Raw genomic sequence first — 21,465 nt, 5'->3', positions numbered from 1 at the left:
ACAGGTAAGAAAAATACTCTTCTTATAAATATTAAGGCAGAACATTTTATTAGTGACCTTCTTTTATCAAAAAGGCATTGAACCAGAGCTGACAGTAAGCACTTTTCCACCAACACTCTGGTTGTGCTTCAGTCGGGCAGCATCTGTAGCACTCTCTAATAAATAGCTCTGCCGGGTGACTTTCCAGTAATGTTTCACTTCAGGCTAGGCAATCAATTTTTCTTTTCTGTTGAACAGCTTATTCACTGAAATGTGGTTTCTGAGTCTGGGACAGTTGCGAAACTCTGGAGCTGGTTATAAGCTGTGGAGGGCTACAGTCAAGTGATACTGCTTCATTGGAGCTCCCAGGTGGGATTAGGCAGACACGTGGCAGGATTGGAGGCTGTGAGTGATCACTATGAGTATGGATTTGACCTAAACTTACTCAGTATTTTCAACTGAAAACTTAATTTTCCACACAGACCAATAAAATAGAAAAGAGTGGCTTCCCCACCCTCACCCCTTCACATGCACATGCACCCAAATGCTGGTTTCTAATCTATGCCCAAGAGGATGTCACTCCTCCAAAACAAGGGAGGTCCAGATGAAAGTCCTCTGGCAAGCCTGAAACCCCTATGGCACACCTCTCTGTGGAAGGCACCTTCATAGGAGGCTTTCTTGAGTTACTTATGTTACAGAGATGTTCCTGGAACAGTTGTCCTCAGTTTGTCTTGTAAGTAGTTGCTTATGTTTTTCATATAATATTTAAATGTTGGGGCACTAAGAAAAAGAGAGAGCCTGGTGCTGGAAATTCCCACCTAGGATTTGGAGCACTTCTCCTTGCCCCTTCTCTGATCATACTTTTGAATTGTTTCCAGAAGAAGAAGAAAACCGATGCTCTCTTTGGCAGTCTGCTCTGTAGGATGTCAGGAGCAAAAAGGTACAAGACCCACAGCTGGTTATCTGGCAATGCTGGCTTTGCACTAATTACAGGTAACTTATGTATGCCAGCAACAACATTTTACCTTTATTGACCGTAGTTTGCAAGCCAGAGGAGAATTTGAACCGACTCCTGTACCTGCCAAACTATGCAGCATTAGTCCAGCAGCACCAATATGTTACTTTTTTCATACTGCTCAGGAACAGCATGAGTTTCACATCTTTTGAAAGGTTGAGCTCTCTCCCTTGATGCAATAGCAGTCCATGGATCACACCAAGGCTGGTCAGTTCATGAAATCCAGAGCAGTAACTGTCTCCTGAACAAGCCAACTCAGTAGGTATGCTGGGGTTGCTCAGTGCACAAAGGTGCCTCTTTGCTATATGCTTGTGTCCCTGCCCATGGCAGGGGGGTTGGAACTTGATGACCTTAAGGTCCTTTCCAACCCTAACCATTCTATGATTTGGACAGTTTTGTTACTCTAGAGGCAAAGTTCAATCTGTCTAAGAGAAATCATTGTGCAAAACTTGTATAGCCTTCAATGTTTGTCCTCTGAAACGTGTTCGAGAGAGTGATCACCCTGGCTTGCTCCTGCAGCTCCCGGGACCATCACCAGTCACACTGGGATGGTGGGGACTTGCCTGCTGTACATCTGTCTTGTCCTGGGAGATCCCAAGCACATGCTGGGGGCTGGCTGCTTTCAGGAAGGTCTCTGCTGGAGCCAGGTACTAGGGACTGCTGCCAGACCTGAGGACATTTGCAAAGGAGAGAGGGAGCGGGAGGAGGGCACAGTCCACTTTAACCTTGCCTTGCTTGTATTGTCAGGATGAAATTACTGTGAATCCAACTATTTGAATTTACGATTTTTTTAACCTACCCTTTTCATAAATCATGTCCTTTTGCAGCCTCTTGTTTTGCCATATGAGACAGTCTTCTTGTTTTCACCTCTCGGTGAAACTCTATGCTTCACTGTGTCTGCCTTGCTTTTCTTGAAGGTAGCCTGACCTGCATTAACCTTTGCCACAGATGATTAGGATTGTGTATGTTATTCTAGATGAGGTCAGTGTCTTCTGTGGGAGCATTCACTCCTGTTTCTGCTGGGCAGGTCTTGCTTGGTGCATCTTATGATTACATTTACCTGTTTGGTCATTTTTATCACATTGGGAGCTTGTGGTCCTCTGGGATCAATGCGAGACAAAAGCTCTCTTTGTATTGTGACTTTTTCTGACTGTGTCATCAGCACAAATCACTGGGAAAGTTCTTCCTTTGCGTGTCATCATTGAAAACATTATAAAACCTGGTCCCTTGAGCCAGATAATTCTCCTTTCAGCACAACCTCTTTCAGAGATTCTTATGCATATCAATTGCTATGCCAATTTTCATCATCTTCAGCTTAACCAGTAGTTTCCTGGAAAGATATCTCCTGGCTTTCCTCCCCTGGATGATGGGTTATTTTGTTGGAGAAATCGATCAGAGTAACATGCCACAATCCATACTGCATTTTATTCAATTTCCCATTTCTTCCCATGTTTTCCCCTGTTCTGTCTCTCAGATGTGCTCTCCAGTCTTACGCCTTGCGTGCCATTGAAGCCAGACAGATGGGTATGTCATTGCTGGGATCACTTGTTCTGCAGCCCAGGCAGGATCCTGATCCACAGGTTTTAATATAAAAATTCTTGTCTGTACCCCTGTGGTTGCTTGCACCACTTCTCTCATAGTTTTGGGATGCAGATTCAAAACTCCTGCTGACTGGCACATTTTCAACTCTTTGAATTTTGCTCCTCAGATACCTCAGATGTGGTGATTCACATGCCTTGCTCCCCCATGCCCTTACTGAAAATGAAGGCAAAGCATTCATTTTGTTTTGAGGCCACAGTCAGAGCTGGTGGGTTTCAGCTTTCCACCATGAAGCTTTCTTAGCCTGACTTTTGGTAGTTTTGGGTTTTCCTCTCAAAAACATTTACTGATCAGCCCCTTTTCCCACCCTGTGGCAGGGCTCTGTGCTCCCTGCCTGTCTCTTCCCAGGATGGAGGCTCACACCCTGAGCCCCAAGGGAGTCTTCCCCCAGGATTACCATCCCTCCTGGGTTTTGCCCCCTCTTAATTAAAGGAGCAACACCCAACTGTGTTGGTGTTGTGTGTTCCTCCCGCAGGGAAGAGCTATCAGCAGGAGCTGTGTCAGGAGATGTGATGTACGAGTTGTGACTAAAACCGGTCAACCCAGATAGACTTAACTGCGGTGGTGCGGATACATCTCTGCGACGGCTCTTGAGTGATCAGGTTCTGTCAGGACGTGCAAGATAAAATCTGAATTCTTAATTTATCTTTGACAGTGCCAAGCTGGTACAGACCAGCCGAGTTTTGCATGAGTGTTTTTCTTTTTTCCTGTATGCTGGAGAAATGGTGAGAGCTTACACTATGGTAATGCCAGGATGAGAAACCTGCTCTGCTGCGGTTGTTATCATCACACTAGGTGAAAACAGCAGCCATTTGGTCATATGCTCACCTGCCTCTCCTCCCAGGCTCTGAATAAACAGTAGTTCTAGTTCCCAGTGTTGAGCTTTGTGAAGCAGGGCTGCCTCTTCACTGAGACTCCTTTTTGTTCCTCCTGTCCTCTCCAGCAGCCCTGGTGGGAGTGCTCAATTCATACTGAAGCTGGTAGTACTATTGGTAGTCTTCTTTTTAAGGCTGGGTGAACTGCAGTCTCAAGCATCTCCACCTTGTCCTATCCTGCCAGAGCAGCCAAGCCAGAGCACATCCAACACGTCAGGCAACAAGCTCTCTTATTTTCAGGAAGTGTGGGATGTTTAACATGTCATTTCTGCTGGTTAGATGTGACTTTCCTCCTTGGAGTCACCCAGTACCTTTTAGAATTGGGGGTATAGCCATTTTTGGTCTTTCCGTAGTTGATGAGAGTGCCATATTCACACTTGTCAGGGAAGAAAAGGAGCTGTGGGGAGTATCCCCAGCTTGCCCAAGGTGCACAGCAGGCAGGCTGCAGGCAGGAATCAAGCTCTGCTCTGCACCCCATTCCTGGCAAACAATTTAAGTGAACGCTGAATTTTGTAAGGTGCTAATTTGAAAGTATGAGCTCACTGAGAGAAATACTGGTACCAAAACTTCTGCAAGACATGCTGTATACTTAAAAGGACATCCTTTGCTACAGTGCTTTTCCTTATGCTTCCCTTGTGGCCTCATTGCGGAAGTTGTTGTAACTTTTATGTCCTTTATACTAATTATGTAGCATAGCTTATAATGCTTTTGTATCTCAGTGATATACCTCATTCTCCTTCAGAGAGAGTGACCAAAATGTGAAAGTTACTCTAATCGTGCACCCACCTGAGTTTAATTTGCTGCCTGTTTTCCTGTAGACCTTTGGAATCCCTCCCCAGGACTTAAGTTGGGTATCTAAAATTAGATACTTGTCTTCATATCTCAGGCACCATCTTAATGATCTGTGTGAGGTCTCTGGCATTGCTTGAAAATCAGATTACTTACCTCTGTGCTTAAATGAGGATATACACTAAACGCTTCCTCTCCAATTCCCCCTCTCCCGGTTATTGGCCTTAATTTTTTTCCACAGCACTCTAATCCTTCACATCCTGCCTCAGCGGTTCCCTGGTCACTCAAGCCAAGCGTTTTAATTTTTACTGTGGGGACTGTGGTGCTGGGTGGTTCTTCTGGGGGTGCATCGTCTGCCATGTGCTGCTCTGCTTCTCCTTTCTTCCTATTCCAGCTACCTGTCCTCGGCTGCGCAGTGAGTGCTCTGATGGATCCATTCTGGGCTCTGTCTCCTGGGTCTGAACACTTTTTTGTTACTACTAAATAAAGGGAGTTTTTAATGCATTGGGCACGTCCCATCCTCATCGTGTATCAGCAGTTCTCTACTCCTTTGGCACAAGCAAAAAGTCCTTTTCAAGCAATGTGTAATAACAATACTGTATAACCTAAAGGTAAATAAACAAACCACACCTTATTTTTATTTCAGATGAAGTTTGGGCATTCCTTTTATTTTTTAAAAAGTAATTCACAAATGCACACTCAGTACTTTCTCATTCTTGTCCTCCATGGAAGCCAAGTGGGCTCCTTCCTCCCTGCAGCTCCCTCATGGCTTGGGGCTGGCTGCAGCTCCCTGGAGTGGATTATAAACCCCCTCCACTTCCCAGGGTGCTGCACGGAAGCTGCTGTTCGTCTGCCTCACAGGCTCCGGGGAGTTGCCTTCGTGGCTTCCCCTAGATTTGCTTATGTCTGATGATCTGAAATTAGAATCCTTCCCCTGCTTTGCCCTTCTCTGCAAACGTGTAAAACCTTGCAGATTTCCCCTAGGGAAGAAAGGGTGATTTTCCCACCATTAAAAATAAAAGGGAAGGGAAGGAGAAATACTTAAAGCACGTTGAGATAGTTGTAAATATGATTAAAAAACAAACAAAGCTGCAACTGTGTCAATTATTCACATCCCCTTGTATAAATATAGAAACCCTGAAGAGGGGTCTTTCCCTTGGGCTACCTGCTCTTCTCTTCCATGAATTTTTTACCAAGGCCCTACAGTGCTTTGGCAGTGCCATGCTTCTGGTTTTGTCTTCCTTCACTGTGATCTGGGGATGGTTGATTGTCAGGTATTCAGGGATTTTAGGTCTCATAATGCACCTCCCTCCCTCCCTCTCTTTTTGCCTTTTCTTCCCTTTCTTAGAAATTCTCCTAGGTGTGGTGCTGGAGGAACAAGGCTTCCCACATCTTTCCTTTCAGAGTTCTTCACAAAGGGAATGTGGGTTTGTTTTTCTTTCCCCTCCTCTTCATCTGGAACAATCACCCAGCATTGTTCTAACCGTGACAGACACAGAGGTTGCATGTTAGTGAGACGGTTGCAAAGAGGTTTTGCAGTTCCAGCTCTGCTGGCCAGTTCTTGCAGATGTGCAAATGGTCTCCCCAAGCTTGTCAGGATGTTCATCGTTGTCAGCTTCTGGTTTCAGGAGTAGCTGTTCTCTTTGACAGTATAAGCTGTGTTTGGTTTAAAATGACTTTTCCCCACAACTGAAAAGGTTCTAAGACATTTTATATGTCATAGAAAGAAAACACAAAAAGGAGAGTGTTTGTCATTTATTTTCACTGGTTTCAAGATAAACCAGCTTCTGCAATCCACTAGTGTTGGTCTAAGGGCTCAGTGTTGTACGTAGTTTCATTGACTACATCGAGAACAGGGAAGATGGGAGCGTTTCTGAATTACATTTCTGAACCCATGTGTGCACCCAGGCCTGTCAGACAAAGATCTGGCCACACAGCACAGCAGCCTCTCTCCATCCATCCATCCATCCATCCATCCATCCATCCATCCATCCATCCATCCATCTGCCCATCCATCCATCTGTGCATCTGTGCATCCATCCACCCATCCATCTCATGTAAGTTGCAGTGTTTCGCTTTGTGGAGGGCAGCCCACAGCTATGGGATGGTCAGTTGCCATGACACCAGGACCCTGGAGCATTCTAGACCATTTACCTTCTCAGGGTAGGTGTTTTGATAGTTTGATTTTGGCAGCAATTCGTATTAACTAGAGATAATAAAGGCTAACAAAATGTGGCCTCCAGTTACAAATAAAGGGCCTGATTCTCTGTTTCAGGAGACGGGATGGAACACTGGAGTTACAGTACTGTGGAACTGGGATTGTGGGTGGGGAATACAGCCCAGAGCCGTATTCAGTTCACTGATTAATATTAAACAGTTTTTGTATGAAATGACTACTGATTTATGTCTATGTATATACATCCTGATGGTTTATCGTGGAGTTACCGAGGGCTTCTCAAAGATGGATGGAGATGTACTTAATGACCAACTGATCTCACATCTGCAGTTGCATTTGGAATCTGACAAAACCGATGCATCATAAAATGAAAAAGTAAAAATAGAATTGAAATAGAGCTGCCGTCCTTCTTGACAACTTCATGTACACTGCACAAGGGGTTATACAGGCAACACCAGTTTTTCCTTACTGGAAAGGCTGGGTTGTGCTTTGAAAAGATAGGCTTTAAGAAAACTACATCTTCTATATTTTTCATCCATTACTGTTCATGTCCAGTGTCCGCAAGCAAAAGGAAAACAGGTGTGCTGGTTTTCTTCCTAATCTCCTGGCATGGCAAACTGCTTGCAGCATGTGAAAGTCAAACCTCTCTTTGCTATACCTAGCATCACAGGTAGCAGATGTGATGAATAACAAGGTGCTCCTTTAATATATTCTGCTTCCCTACTATGCATTTATTTAATCCATTCATGGTGGATCGCTGCGAGCTTCCTCAGTTTGGATTGACTTAAGTTGCTGTGTGATGAGCCCTGTGGGAAATCTTCGGCCTGATTTTTCAAGGCGCTGGTTTGTGGTTGTGAAATAAATGCAGCTGTGTTAATTCCAAACCTTCAAAGAAAAGAGGAGTTGCATTGATGTATGTAGACACTGGAGTACATGTGTGCATACATGCATCGTAGATGTATGTATGTGTGCATGTGCATGCATGTCTGTAGGAGTCTGAATATTGTCTTAAGCATAGAAGTGTAGAAATCTTTATTTGATGTTTCTTTTCTAATGAAGTGACCTGTTCCATGTGTGAACATTTGCAACTGACCATCTACCCTGAGAACAGCTACTGGTGGTCTGAACGCGTGGCCAGCTCCTGCCTTTGTCAGGCTTCATTGACAGAGCAAACATCCACGGGAGCAAATGCATCCTGTGCAGGGAAGGGTTTTGTGCTGGGAAGCAAGCCATGGGGCTGTGCTCGTGTTTGCTTTTGCCTTTACTCCTGATGAAAGAGCATGGACATCCCTTTTGCCAAGACCTTGCTGGAGGGAAGTCCTTGTCCGAGACTACTTCAGCACTGCATGTATGAAATGACTACTGATTCGTACTATTCTCCAGAATTTCTGCTGTGCAGAGCTTTGGCTGTTGGAGTGAACTGGGATGCATAGGGACAGGGCCCATTCCAGTGTGTGTTGATGGCACACAAAAGTACGAAAAACTGATGTTACTCTTGAAAAGTATGATTTGGTTTCATTTCAGAAAGACTGTCCAAGTTGTAAAAGCTAACAGGAACAAAGCTTTTCAGGAAAGAATCTGTGGGTAATAATAAATCCTTCTCTTCTGGAGGAGTTGTGTGCGCATGATTACTCATCTGTTCATGGTAAAGGCTTTTGCCAGCCCTTCAGAAGTGCTGGAGTGTAGAGAGGATTTGGATAATGAAGTGTTCAGTTGTAAACATCCATTTTGGATCTTCCCACCTTTTTAACAAATGAGTGCAAGAAGAGAACAATTTGTGTTGGAGGAGCACAGGCAGCGTATAGAGCAAGCAGTGTTGTAGTTGGTTTCTCACAGAAGTGACCAGTTTGCTTCAGTTCGGATCAGGTTTGTCTGAGTTACAAACTCCTCAAAAGCTGCTCAAGACGGAGAATTAGATAAAGTGCTCTGCTGCATCTGGGTTTTCCTGCTTTTGGACAAGTTTTCTGAGGCAGCAGCAGGCGGATCTGAAAAAGATGGTCACAATTCCTTTTTCTTTGGAGGTGAGGCATGCACGTTGCAGGGTTGCTCATCGTGTGGTGGATGCAGGTGGGAAGCCTCTTGCCTGTAGGACCTTGTTTGTCAGCAAGATTCCTGTCTTGCAAATTATTGGCAGCTGGCATGGTAATGAGTCCATTTCAATATAAATGAGCTTCATTTTATTAATTTCTGCCAGCTCCTGAACAATTCATGAACTGCTTTTCAGATCTCAACCAACAGCTCGGGGGAAGAAGGGGAGGTGGGGAGCAGAGAGGGGAACATGAAGGAGGAGAAAGAAAATGAGAATGGTTTTAATTTAGAAAGGAGCTGGTGACTCTCATCTCTTTTGAGAATCCAGCCAAGAGTGAGGATCACAGTTTCCCCACCAAGCAGCAATAATAACATGAAGGGCATCAGTAATCTCTTCCAAGGTTTTTGTTCTTTGGGACTTCTGGAAAAGTTTGTAACTCTCAACACTCTGTGTGTGGCGTTGAGTTGATGTTTCTCTGCTGGTGGTTGGTTGGGAGAAGGGGGAGTTGGGTGACTTGAGAGCTGACATGGGCAGCGCACCCTGCCCTCTGGTGAGGCTGTGGTTCTTGGTGTCTCACAGGACTGGACCTGCAGCTGGTGTACTTGCAAGGAAGCTTGCCAGAAGTATCAGGACAAAATAGGACTGGGATTTGGTGCTCACACAAATGCACGCATGTGTGTAACTGGAAGACTATTCCTATGACTTGTCTTACATCTAAATAAGTGCAGACTGGTCTCTTGTATCCGTGCCTTAGTGAATGCAATTAACCCAACAATCCTTTCACTGTGCACAAAAACGCATGTAAATGCTCTGCCCTATATGTCTGATTCGCCCTTGAAAAATGTTAATGAAATCTCTGCTTGGATAATCACCCTTTTTGTAAATAACACAGCCTGCACAGAGAAATCGCCTCTGAGGTCTTCTAGTTTTGGGCCTGTTCCCTCGGCAGTTGGATCCCTCCTGGCTGCCAGAAGTTAAACCCTGGTTTATTGGAAGGTGCCTTTTTTTCTTGGTGGGCATCTTTGGATGCAGGCATGTATTTGGACCTGAGGTTTTCTAGCCCTGCCTGACACAGACTGTCCTCAGCAGGGGCATGTTAATGTCTCTGGGGATTTTTATTGTACAAAGTGGTGGGAAGAAGAGCTCTCCACATCATATAGTTTGGGTCGATGGTGCTTGACTGGGCTTTTCATTTATTCTGCCATCATCAGATTTCATCACTCAAATTTAAGCACAGCATTTGCATGCTGTATTGCACAGTGTTTCTTAGGTAAGTGATGATAACAGGCAGGAGATCTCCTCCTCTATAGCTGTTCCTGCTAACCCTTTGTCTGATTTTTTTTCTTCCCTCTTTCTCCCCAGGTTTTTGGCATATAGGCATAGACTCTGACGTGAGAGTAATGGAATCGCTGAGTGGCAGGTGCTGACAGCTTCTGCAGTCCCAGTAACTGTTCATTTTGGTATCATTTGCAATTCGGCACCTCTAAATGCCACAGCTCTCTTGGGGAAGGTTGCGCTGGATACCAGTACTGCCTCGGAAGGTACATGTGTGTCCATATATTTTTCTTGAGGAGTTTGCTGTGTTGTATAGTGGTTCAAGGGAGGGGATCAGCTGCATGCAGTTTATGATTACACCCGTTTAGCAATCCAACAGCATTTGAATGGCTATCAAGCAGCTACTGATGACATCCTTTCCTCTCTCTCCCTGTCTTGTTTGAAGTGCCTGCAAGGCCCTTTTGGAGTCCATCCCATACTTTAACTTAAGCGAGAAAGCCTTACAAAAAACCAGTGGCTGGTTAAAAAGTTCTGATTTGAAAACAATTAAATATGCTGCTGGAGTTTCTGAGAAACTCAAAGGCTTACTGTGGAATTTCAGCCTCTCTCTTGCCCTTTTGAGAAAGCACATTTTAATTACAGTGGAATGTGTGTGTTCGCACTTGCTTATTAGTCCTGTACATTTTTCTATGTGGTTCTTGTGAGTTCAGTAAAAACCTTTGTTGTTGGCTGGCAGATTTTAGCGAAAGTTTATTTCTGTAGGCTCGCGGCTTGCTGTGGATCTGATCATTGTTCTGGTTCCCACAGTCTTCAAGCTCCGCTCCAGGAGAAAAATACAGATTTGTCACCAGGGCCTCCCACTAGAATCTAATTTTAAATTTGCAATCTGTTGTCTTGTGAGGTGCTTCAAATTTGGTTGGAGAGTTAATATAGTTCAGACTTTCTTCTGGAATCTAATGGCCCAACTGTTTGGAGGTTGGAGAGTCAGTAACTTAGGTTTCATTGAAATGGGTATGTTGGGTTTGTAGCTATTTGCAGAAATATTTAATATTCAGGGTAAGGGAAGTTAAAGGAAAATTACTGTTTTCAAATAAAATTATATTCTTTGAGGGGGCTGTTGTCAGTGGTCATCTGGAATGTGATTGTCTTTATGTGTAACCATTTCATGTAAGACTCATCCAGTAAAAACTCAGCAGTTCAGCTGGAGGTCAGCCTGCTTGTCTGGGGTAGCTGGTGTGGGGCAACTGTGTTATTTCCAAAGCTTTCCTGCAGAACTTGTGTGTCTCCCTGCTTATATCCTAATGTTGTCAATATTAAGTTTTGGTTTAAAAAAAGCCCCAATCAATTCAAACCCATGTAACGTCGCTTGACGTGCAGGTTGGCTCAAGAGGGACTTTCCTGTCTGCTTGAAGACTTCCACAGTTTTGACATTTTTCCCGCTCTGAACCAGAAAGGAGCAGGTCTTTCAGAACAGAGAGCTCTTTCCCAGAGCAGCCAATAGCTCAGTGGTCAGCCCAATATCTCAATGGTCAGGCTGCCTCTTGAGGATGTGGAGGAGCAAGTTGCCACCCTTCATTTGCCTGACTTGGGGAGCAGATACGAATCTCAATCTTCTGCGTCTTTGGCAAGAAACTGAGTCACTGGTGCCTCAGCCATTGGACGTGCCTGTCTCCCTGTTTCAGCATTCATATCTCTCCCTTTTGGAGTGGAGGAGCCTTTCATCAAAAACAGTCTATTCCCATGAAAAGTTTGGGTTTTGATGAATCAACATTTTCTGCTGAAAACCTTCCAACCAGTTCTGGTTGCAGTGCGTGGTCTGTGCGCGCTGATCTCTGCTTGCTTCAGAGAGTAATTCAGAACACATTTCTGACACGTTGCAATCAATGGTCGAGAGCAACAGACCTGCTTAAAGCATCAAGATGTGTCACACTTGATTTATGTTGTATCCTGGTGATACCTTGATGGGTCTTTAATGGTCACCTTCAGATTTGGCGGGTGAGCTAACAAGGGGAGCCTTTGTCCTACTAGTATTTGTGTGCAACTCCCATTAACATTACTCATTTTCTTAATTTGATACAGATTTTTTTCATTGAGTGTGATAAATTCAGTTAAGCCATAGACAGGCAGCATCTGGCAGTCGGAGCTGGAGCATTTTAAGACATTTCTGCCCCAGGGTGTCTGCACTACCCCAGGAAGGGGGAGGTTGGGGCTCCCCTTCCCTGCCCAGTGCCTGCTCCTGCTAGCTGAGGATGCCGGCATCTGTTTCAGTGTGAATTCACATGTTTCAGGGCTGCTTTTCCACATCAGCCTCAGCTGACCTAATAGCTCAGTGCTGCAAAAAATGAGCGGGGTGCCACTTGCTGTTCCCGTTTTCCTGGCTCTTGCATCACCTTCCAGCTGTGCTGCCCCATCCTCACCCTGCTGTGTCCCCAGGCAGGCACCCTTGTGCTGCCTCTGGCATGTGCCAGTTCAACTCACTCTCTCAGCAAAATAAACTAATAAAAGTCACGGTCTTCTTCCCCTCTGCTAAATGTATTTATTTCCTGCCGGTTTAGTAGATCGACTGCATGAGGACCTGAACTGGTTCAGGTTAACTGGTGGAAATGCTCAGCCAGGAATGGAAAGGGGATGCAAAAATCAGGGTGAGAGGATAGGATGGGGGACCCTTCCAGGGGCAGCCATTGGTCTCAGGCACCCCACAAACAGTCACCCTCAGCTTGACCCAGGAGGGTTGGCTTTCCCCATCCAAGGTGGACTTAGCCTATTGTGTCCTACATCTCCAAGTGGGCTGGCCTCTGCTGGGGTATGGTGACAAGCCATGGAGGTGGCACTGTCTTGCACTGCTGCAGATGGATCAGCTGCACCATCTCTGCCTGTAGCTCTCTTGCACCCACCAGACAGCATTTGTGCAAACCTGCAATGTAATGATGGGGAAATCAGTGGGATTAGGGTAAGGCCTCTTCTGGGGTGCAAGAATGAGGTATGGGCTAGTCTATGGGTTAGATATCTGTCTGTGTGATTTGCAAATGTGTCCTCACCTAAAGTGCCAATCTACAGAATTAAAAAAGGACAGCCCTTTGAAGTCTGACACTTCTTGCCAGTATCTAGCAGATACTTCTCATTGTGTGAAATCACTCAGTAAACATTCCTGATGCCGTCTGCGGAGAAAAGACTTTCCTCCTTCCATGAGAGTGTTTATTTCCTCATGGGATTCAGCCTGAGCTGCTGCTCCTTTCCTTGCCAAGTCGTTTGTGGTTCTGTTACTTTTTGGCTGGGTGAAATTTTGCCTGGTGTGTGTGGAGACTACATTGAGGTGGTGGCACGGGGCTGCTTTTCATAGCCACGCTGCCTGGCATTTTCATCAGCAAGTGTGCCTGGCTGTATGATGTGCGCTGGATGCTTCTGCCCTTCAGCAGCTCAGTTTCTGAAGGTAAAGAGCCACTCTTCAATCATTTAGGGTTTCAAGAGGACTTCTAGAAACTGCTCCTTTTCCTTAAATAGGCACCAAAGTGATGGCTGCAAGCTGGAGACTGGGGATAGATGGCTGCATGCTCCGATGGGCTTTGCAATCAGTGGAAATCCTGTCAAATGAAAGTGTGGTTAGCAAGAATCTCAGAATCAAAGCAGCTAAAAGCATTACCCCAAGAGGGTTTCTTTTGCAAGACGGGGGAGGGTGTTGAGGTTTGGTTTTAGACATTAGCATTGAAGACAAAATGCAGTGTTTGTGCTTTAAAATGTTTTAGAAGCAAAACCTAGCTGACATTTGTTTTTCAGTCTGGTTCGTATCAAAGGGCTGTAGCTTTTAAGGAATAATAAATCCTGTGTAGGGATTTATAATGCTGTTGGGGTTTTTTTTAGATTAAAACCTGCCCTCTTTTCAGTGCATTTATTTTTCTAAACGATGCATGATAACTGGGTCTCATGACAGTCAATGGGAGTTCAGCCCTTAATTCCAGTAGACGTAGGGTATTTCCTGGTATAGTTTACTTCACATGTGATTATATTTGTTTTAGATACATGGAGGTGGCCCTTACTCCAGCACTGAACAGATTTTTAGCCTCAGACACAACCTACTTAGCTGGGTAGAAGAGTAGAGAAGCACAGTCCTCTCCACTGATTCCAAAGTATAACTGCGAAGTTCAGTTCTAGCATATGCACCCATGGCAGCCTATGGCAGAATTGCTGTGCCTGCGTTTAGCACAATCAATACCTCGCTTTCTGTGTAATTTATGTAGGGCTAATTCAGTTCCTTGCAGCACCAACAGTGTGTATTTAAGTAGCAAGGGAAAATACACAATTCCATTCATTCTGCCAGCATCTGTCTCAATACCCATCAGCGCATCCTGTTAAAGGAGAGGAACTTGCCCCAGGAAATGAAAACCTCCAGATTATTTTACTGTCAAGGCAGCTTATTTTTCAACAAAACTAACAGAAATATGATGAAGTTTTGTCTTGGAATTTCTGTTCAAGATTTATGGACTATTTATCTAGATTAAATTGTCTTCTGTGTAATTCAGAATCTCCTGTTTAGTTTTGAATGGCCGTGTACTTTAACATTTACTTTTCTTGTTCTTCTTTTTTGCTCTTTGGCCAGAAGGAGCCGATACTACTGATAAAATATTTCTGACATTTGTAGAGTGAGATCACAGACCTCAAAGTGTTTTCCAAGGTTGAATCCAAATCATCACTCCCATCTTCTGGATGGGAAACCTGTTTCACGACAGGATGTGCACAACTGAATAATGCAGGAGGTGAGGTACAGAGATGGGGGCAGAAACCCAGTCCGTATGTTCCAGCTTAGTTTTCTCTTTGCTAGATCGAAGTGCTTAGATCTAGCTATCTGCTTTCAGAGTGAGTAGGAAGGAAAAGTTATTTTTGTGTAGTCTGAGTCACCTATGCTAATTTATTTTCATAATATGGCTTTTTGTGTGGGGCTCTCTGTACCTGCTTAACGTTGCCCTGTTGGTTTTTTTTGTTCCAGAAATCAAACCTATCATTAGCTTGCTGCCAAGAGTTCGATTTGTACTTTGCTATTTGGTTCTTCAATTCACACTTACTAACAGAAAAAAAAGTAAGATTTCAGATAAAGGTGTATATCCATCAACTTTTGGGCCTCCTATTACATGCAGATAAACAATAGCTGTTGATTTTTGAGTTTGTAGGATTTGTTGGAATTGCGAAGCCAGTGCTAAGAATCAAACAAACGTGTGCAGAGCTGAGATTGCCAGTGCACTTTGGTGGTAAACTGGCTGCAGTTTACTCCAAGCTTCAATCCCTTCCTCTTCTACACTCTTCACTTACACCAGCATAGTTATTGTCTGCCTTTTTCCTGCATACCGATTTAACTGAGTTGTATTTGTAAGTTTGCTGGTACAGTTGCTGGCTTCCTTAATTAATTCTATGGGATCAGTTGCCGCTGTTAGAGTGTGTGCTGTGAGACCAGGTGGTTGCTGTGGTGTAGGTTCATTAACAAAACAAAGTGTTTTCAGTGTACTAGGCTGTTTGTTCATCTTTTTGGCTGTGTGTTGCTTGCTGCCTTTAACCGTCCCCACTCTCTCCCTTTACAGACTGTGACACCATGGGAAACGCGGAGAGCCAGAGCGTGGAGCACGCCTTCTATGGAGACAAGCACACCAGCCTGGGCCGCAAGCACACTTCCCGCTCTCTGCGCCTCTCCAATAAAGCCTCTCGCCGGACGCGGCATGCTTCTTCTGGAAAAATCATCCACCGTAACTCAGAAGTGAGCACCCGCTCCAGCAGCACCCCCAGCATCCCCCAGTCCCTGGCGGAGAATGGCCTGGAGCCCTTCTCCCAGGAAGCTAACCTAGAGGACTTTGGAAGCCCCATCTGGGTGGACCGCGTGGACATGGGCCTGCGGCCCGTTTCCTACCACACTGACTCCTCTGTAACCCCCAGTGTAGACAGCAGCACCGTGCTCACCGCCGCCTCCGTCCAGAGCATGCCTGACTCAGAGGAGAGCAGGCTCTACGGGGACGAGCCGCCCTTTCTGGCAGAGGGTGACGGGAGGTCACATCGATACTCGTCCAACGGGACAAACTTTATGGAGACAGCCAGCTTCAAGAAGAAGCGCTCCAAATCGGCCGACATCTGGCGTGAAGACAGCCTGGAGTTTTCGCTTTCTGACCTCAGCCAGGAGCATTTAACGAGCAACGAGGAAATCCTGGGCTTGGCTGAGGAAAAGGATGCCGAGGCCACCCGGGCACAGGAGGCTGATGGCAGCCCCCAGCCACTGGTTGCCTGCCAGCGTGCCAACTCTATGAGTGACTTGTATTCCCCCAAAACCCCAAGCGCTACTGTCAATGGGGGCCCAAGGAATGCCTTTGGAGGGTACTGCCGGAATTTAGTGTCCGACATCCCGGATATTGGGAGCCATAAGATGGCATCGGTTACCGCTGAGGATGCGCCTTCCTACAGTAATTACAATACGCTGCCCTGTAGGAAATCCCACTGCCTTTCCGAAGGGGCCACCAACCCCCAAATTAGCCATAGTAACAGCATGCAAGGCAGAAGGGCAAAAACTACTCAGGTAAGGCAGTTTTCTTCTATGTAAAATGAAGTGGGTGGCATTTGCTAAGCTGTGTCTGTAGATAAAGATATTCCAGGTTCTTCCAGGCTCTGTTTTCTTTCAGCACCCCTTTTCCAAGAACACAGCTGTATCCAGGAGAGAGCTGAACTAACCAGAATCCACAGCTGGCTTGATCCCATCACTGCTCCCTTCCTTATCTGAAGCCCTGAGCCTTTTCCACTCCTCACTGCCTATTGGAAAAGATAAATCTACATTTGCCAGCTGAAGGTTTTCCTGAGTGTTTTGCAGTGCTGATGGTGCCTTTTTTTCCCAGGGTAGCTGCCAAAGCCAATTGCTCCACTCGGGAGCTGACACGTGTTGGTTGTGTCTCCCCATTCTGCCCTCCCTGCTCTGTTGCCCTTCTGCTGCCTGCTCATGTGCAAGCACTCGGCTCTCGTGGCTGGAAGCAACGCAGCAGCATATCAGTGTTTCCTCTCCCCTCTATCGTAAACACTTGCTAGGTTGAAATTTCATTCTTCTAATTAGCTGATTGTTCATATCTGTGCAAAACATCACCCAGAAACAGTGCTGTCCCTTGCAAGAGACTGCCAGCCCAAGCAGCTGCGGTGCCAACCTGATGTAAACTGAAAAATGATAGGGGATGTAGATGTACGGAGAAGATGGTGCTTCTCCTAGCCAGGGAGGATGTCATACCCTTCATCCTTCATCCTTCTAACAGGCAGCACCGAGCCAAGATCAGCTTTTCTATCTGGTGCCCCTCCCACTATCCAAATACCAGACCTGTGACCTTTGCTTTGATGGCTGCTGTTGGGTCTCTTTTTGTGTTCTGCCCTGCTTTTCTTGGCTGTGTTCTGCCTGATTGAGTTACACAGCACCGCCTGGTGCTGCAAACAGCAATTCTGCTTACAGCGAAGAGGCAGACTGCTCAGAGAAGTGGAAAAAGGAGCTACAAATCCTGCCCACCTGTACAAGCTGCGTGTGGCATACACATAGCGGGCATATTGCCCTCAGTTTAAATTCATTTGCTGGGCTTGCTGGACCTTCTCAGAGCCATGGTCCAGCTGCCTAATGCAAGAGGCTGGCTGTGTTTTTTACATTAACTACTTTGTAGCTGTGGGCACCAGCTCAGAAACATAGCAGGGGGACACAGACAAAGCAGTGTGGCTGTGCAGGTCAGAGCTGTGCACCAGATTGCATGCTTCAGTGGCTCCCCTGATTTTGTTGCATGCTTTATCCTACATATGCCATGCAGTGTACCCACACCGCACTGCGTGACCCAGAAAAAGAAAAAGCAGCACGCTCTGTCAAAGTCGGAGGCCTGCAGACTCGTGTCCTGCTGCTGGACTGAGCTGTTGGCAGGACACCAGTGCTGGAGATATGAGGCTGGGCAGCGTGAGTCAGGCAGGTTGCAGTGTGCCGCAGGGGAGGTGCAGGGCTGTGGAGGTGCAGAGGGCTGTTGAAGGGCAAGAGGAGCATGTGCCCCCCCTTGCCTGCTGGCACTTGACTTGTGAGAGCTGATGGGAAGGGGTTGGTGAGTGACTTTACAGCTGTGCTTGATCTGTGGAGATATGCTGCTTCTAAATATAAAAATGACATGCTAAAGCAGATGCTGCAGTGTCCCACAACAGCAGCTTTGTACTTCAAAATCAGCCCTTTATTTTCCGGGGTATGTTTATGGTGTGAGTGCAAAAAACCTTTGGTGCTCCATCAGGGCAGTGCAGGATAAAAAGCAAGAGAACAACAACAAGAAGCAAAAAAAAAAGGATGTTATTTGGCAGCCTTGAAAACCTAACAGCTTTCATGGAGATTGGTAGGTGCAACTGCTGCCTCCAGCCCTCTTCCAAGTGTATTTAACAAAAAGAGAACAGTGTCACTGGTGAGCAGCAAAGTGTTTGTTTTTCTTCTTGGTGTCTCTCTTGGCATTAGGAAGATTACTCTGAGGCACTTAGTGAAAGTCACAAATTTGCGTAGCATTTTGTGAGGCCTCAGTCATACCCAGAGACATCCCTTTGTGGGGCTGGTTTCATTAGATGTATCTCCTGAGCTTGGAGACAGTGGCTATAAGGAGCCTCAGCAGTGTTTATTAGCACATAAATTCAACAAAATTAAAGCTTTGCAAAGGTTAAAATTCCTTCCAAGTCTTTAATCCTAGCAGCATACAGGATAAGATATGTGTCAGCAATGAAGTCTTGCTAGCCCAAGCCTACCTTTAGCAAGCTTAGGGAAATGACAATCATTATATGCTTAATAGAGCAAAAAGAAAGACCAAATTTGCACACAAAATAAAAGGACTGGTTCATTGGTGAGCCTGATTAGGTGGCTTTGGATGGGGCAAGAGGAGGGAAGCTGCCAACCTGCTCTGTACTAGGTCCCCAGTCTGATGATGTCTCAGCACTTTGCTCATCTTTACTTGACACTCCTGGTGTGAAGTAGAGCGTGATTGTTATCCTACTTGAGATGGTGGAAGCTGAGATGTAGAGCTGATGGCCTTGCTGCTTTAATGTTAATGTGCTCCTTGGCACTGCATTGGTCTGTGCCAGACGGTACTTGGGTGCAGTTTGGGGAATTTTGTTTTCCTCTGCCTTTCCCAGTCTTTCAACACTTTCTCAAGGGGCTTCACACTCTTGATGCTTGCTTTGAGCATTGACCCAGAGCCTGGCATATGTGTCCTCATGCTGTAAAACACACAATGCTGTAAAAACAATTCAGTGGACTGACGAAAAACTGTCATGTTTTTTTCCAGCCTTTTGAGCTGCCTCCCCCCTCCCAGTCCCTCAAAATAATAGCTATGTCTTAGGGCCATAGGGGCACCACACAAAGGTGACCCAGGGCCACATGTAATGTGGTGTAGGACAGAGTCTTCCCTCTTGGCTTCCAGGCCAGTGACCCTGTGTTATTTAATAGTGCAGATGTAGGTCCCTTGTTCAAAGCCACCTAATCGAGCCTAACAGACTCAGGAGTGAGATTTCTGCCCAGATCATCATTGTCCATCCTCACAAGAATTTGGGTTTGTATTTATTAGTGAGGGTTTTTTTTCAGGTTTTGGAAAGTCACAGCTGGGATATTAACATGTTTTTTAGTCTGACCTACCCTGGTGCTAGTAGTGCTTGAAGGTCCTCATGGTCACTTGTAGGTATCTTTTGACTAGTCTAGTTCCTGTAGAGGTCCCTGAAAGCAGAAGGCAATGAGTGTAGGTTAAGTGTGAGACCACAGCAATGGGTTTGTGCCCTTGTGTTTCATTCCTGAGTCCAGCCACTGTTACATGCCTGTTCAACTACATGCATGTACGTCATAATTTCTATGTGGGATAATTTGATTAGAAGTTGTCAGTAGCTGTAATTTTCACGATGTGCTGACCCCTGCTCCTGGAAAAAAAGCATCCTTGAATGGAGCTGTACATGTTTTGTTGTAATGCTTTATCCATGGGTTCTTTACAAGTACATTAAAGAAAATGAAAAAAAAAAAGCCAACCCCAAAAACTAAATCTCTCCCTTCCAAATTTAAACCTTAAATTGAACTGTGGGAGTCACTTTCCACTAATTGAGAGGGAGAGCTTTTTAATGCTGGAGAAACAATTATATTCAATATGCACAAACTGTTAATATTCACAGGGTGGGCTTGGGGCACCCATGCAGCAGTTCTGGTTTTTGTAATGTTTTAACATTAAGGGTTCTGCTCTGCTGAAGCGAGACTTCCCGGAGAGCTCTGCTGGGATCATGTTTGGCTTTTGGAGCTGGCGTCATGTAGGTGGAAAAAGCTTAATTGGCTGACATTTTCACCCATTTGTGCTTAAAGGGAGACAAGCTCTGGTTGGATACAGCTTGTTCTGGCTGTGGGTTGTGAGGTCCCTGGGATCCTACAACCTGCTTGTTGGGATCCAGACTTTGTGAAACGGCTCTGTTGTGTCCTGCCTGCAGCTAAACATCTGCCTGCGGGATACTCCTTCCTCCTTCTCCTCCTCTTCCTGGTGGATGTTCAGAGACAAATGTAACCACATGCTCCCCTGCTGTTATGAGCCCTAATTGAAATTTGAGGAGCGGAATTAGGGAATGGAAACTGTGAGATACGTTTTTGTGCCACTTCCAAGCCCATCTTAGCATCTCCTTACTCCATGTTCCCCCTCCGTGGATAATTTCTGACTTCTGTTTTCTTTAGACCATCAAATGAGGGGTATGCAGGCTCACTTAGGGCATGAACCTCTTCTGACATTATCAACTCTGCTACCAAGGCAGTTGTGTGAAGACATCCGCCATGTAGAGAAGATGTTCCTGTCACGCAGCAAAACCTACGTGCCTAGCTGTGGTGTTGGCAGTGTGTCTGTTCATGGGTGTCTGCTATCCAATGCTGGCTCCGGCTCAGCAGGTTCCACTCCTCCTCCCTGGTTTTTGTGGTAGCTGAGGTGGTGATGGCAGTGGACATCAAAGCTGAGATGTACAGAATTACTTTATCATGGAAGGTCATGGAAGGTCATGGAAGACCTTCATGGGCTTCCAGTGCTGCCTATTTGCTTTGTAGGGGAAGCCATTAGGAGTAGTTCCTAGCATATCTGAAGCTTTCTGTGGGAGCGATGGTGTTTACAAGCAGTATTTAGAACATCATGTGACTCCTGTGTACATTAAAATCCAAGGAGACACGGTGGCCAAAGCATTTCTGCTTGGTCAGCCACTCACCTATGAGATGAGTGTCTTGTTCCTCTCAGAGCTTTATAATCCAATTTGTGATTTCATCTGGAAAGCTCAGTTCCAGCGTTAGTGCCGCAATGATGCAGTCCAGTTTTTTTGCATAACTTTTGAGAAGGAGCTGCTAGAAGATGGCCCTCAACTCTTCAGGGAAAGCAAAGGTTTTTTCCTGTGTCCAGTCCAGTGTTTGTTGTGGAACTGAGCAGGGGGAGAGTGAACAAACTTCCTGCCTGATGGACTTGGAAACTGCACCTCAGTCAGCGCCAGCTGCAGACTCTGTCCTTGGCATGTGAAATCCCCTTTTGTCTGATTGTCAAGTTTATTACTATTTTTAGGCCTCTATAGGTAGCTTGTAGGAATTTGGGATCTCAAACCTTAAAAAAAAAAATACTATATGAAAAAAATTTGCAGAATATGCAGGAGATGAAACCAAGGTTTTGGGTTTTTTTTGGTGGGAATTAGACGAGAATGTACAGAGAAACCAGTCTAAAATTAGAATATC

The 21,465-nt window shown here is 45.5% G+C and overlaps 1 protein-coding gene across 1 annotated transcript in view; it reads left to right on the top strand.

The window, feature by feature from the left end:
• Window positions 1-21,465, top strand: part of TIAM1 (TIAM Rac1 associated GEF 1) — a 117,511-nt gene that overhangs the window by 20,083 nt on the left and 75,963 nt on the right. The window contains exon 2 of the mRNA XM_061359015.1: window positions 15,305-16,284. Coding sequence (XP_061214999.1) covers window positions 15,305-16,284 — 980 coding nt within the window. The remainder of the gene's footprint in view (window positions 1-15,304; window positions 16,285-21,465) is intronic.

This window comes from Neopsephotus bourkii, unplaced genomic scaffold, assembly GCF_033783945.1.
Source record: "Neopsephotus bourkii isolate Nb327-2 ecotype Australia unplaced genomic scaffold, CSIRO-AGI_Nbou_v1 NB_962, whole genome shotgun sequence".
NCBI lineage: Eukaryota > Metazoa > Chordata > Aves > Psittaciformes > Psittacidae > Neopsephotus > Neopsephotus bourkii.
The sequence above is the reverse complement of the archived record's forward strand: the minus strand, read 5'-3'. Positions and strand labels throughout refer to the sequence as shown.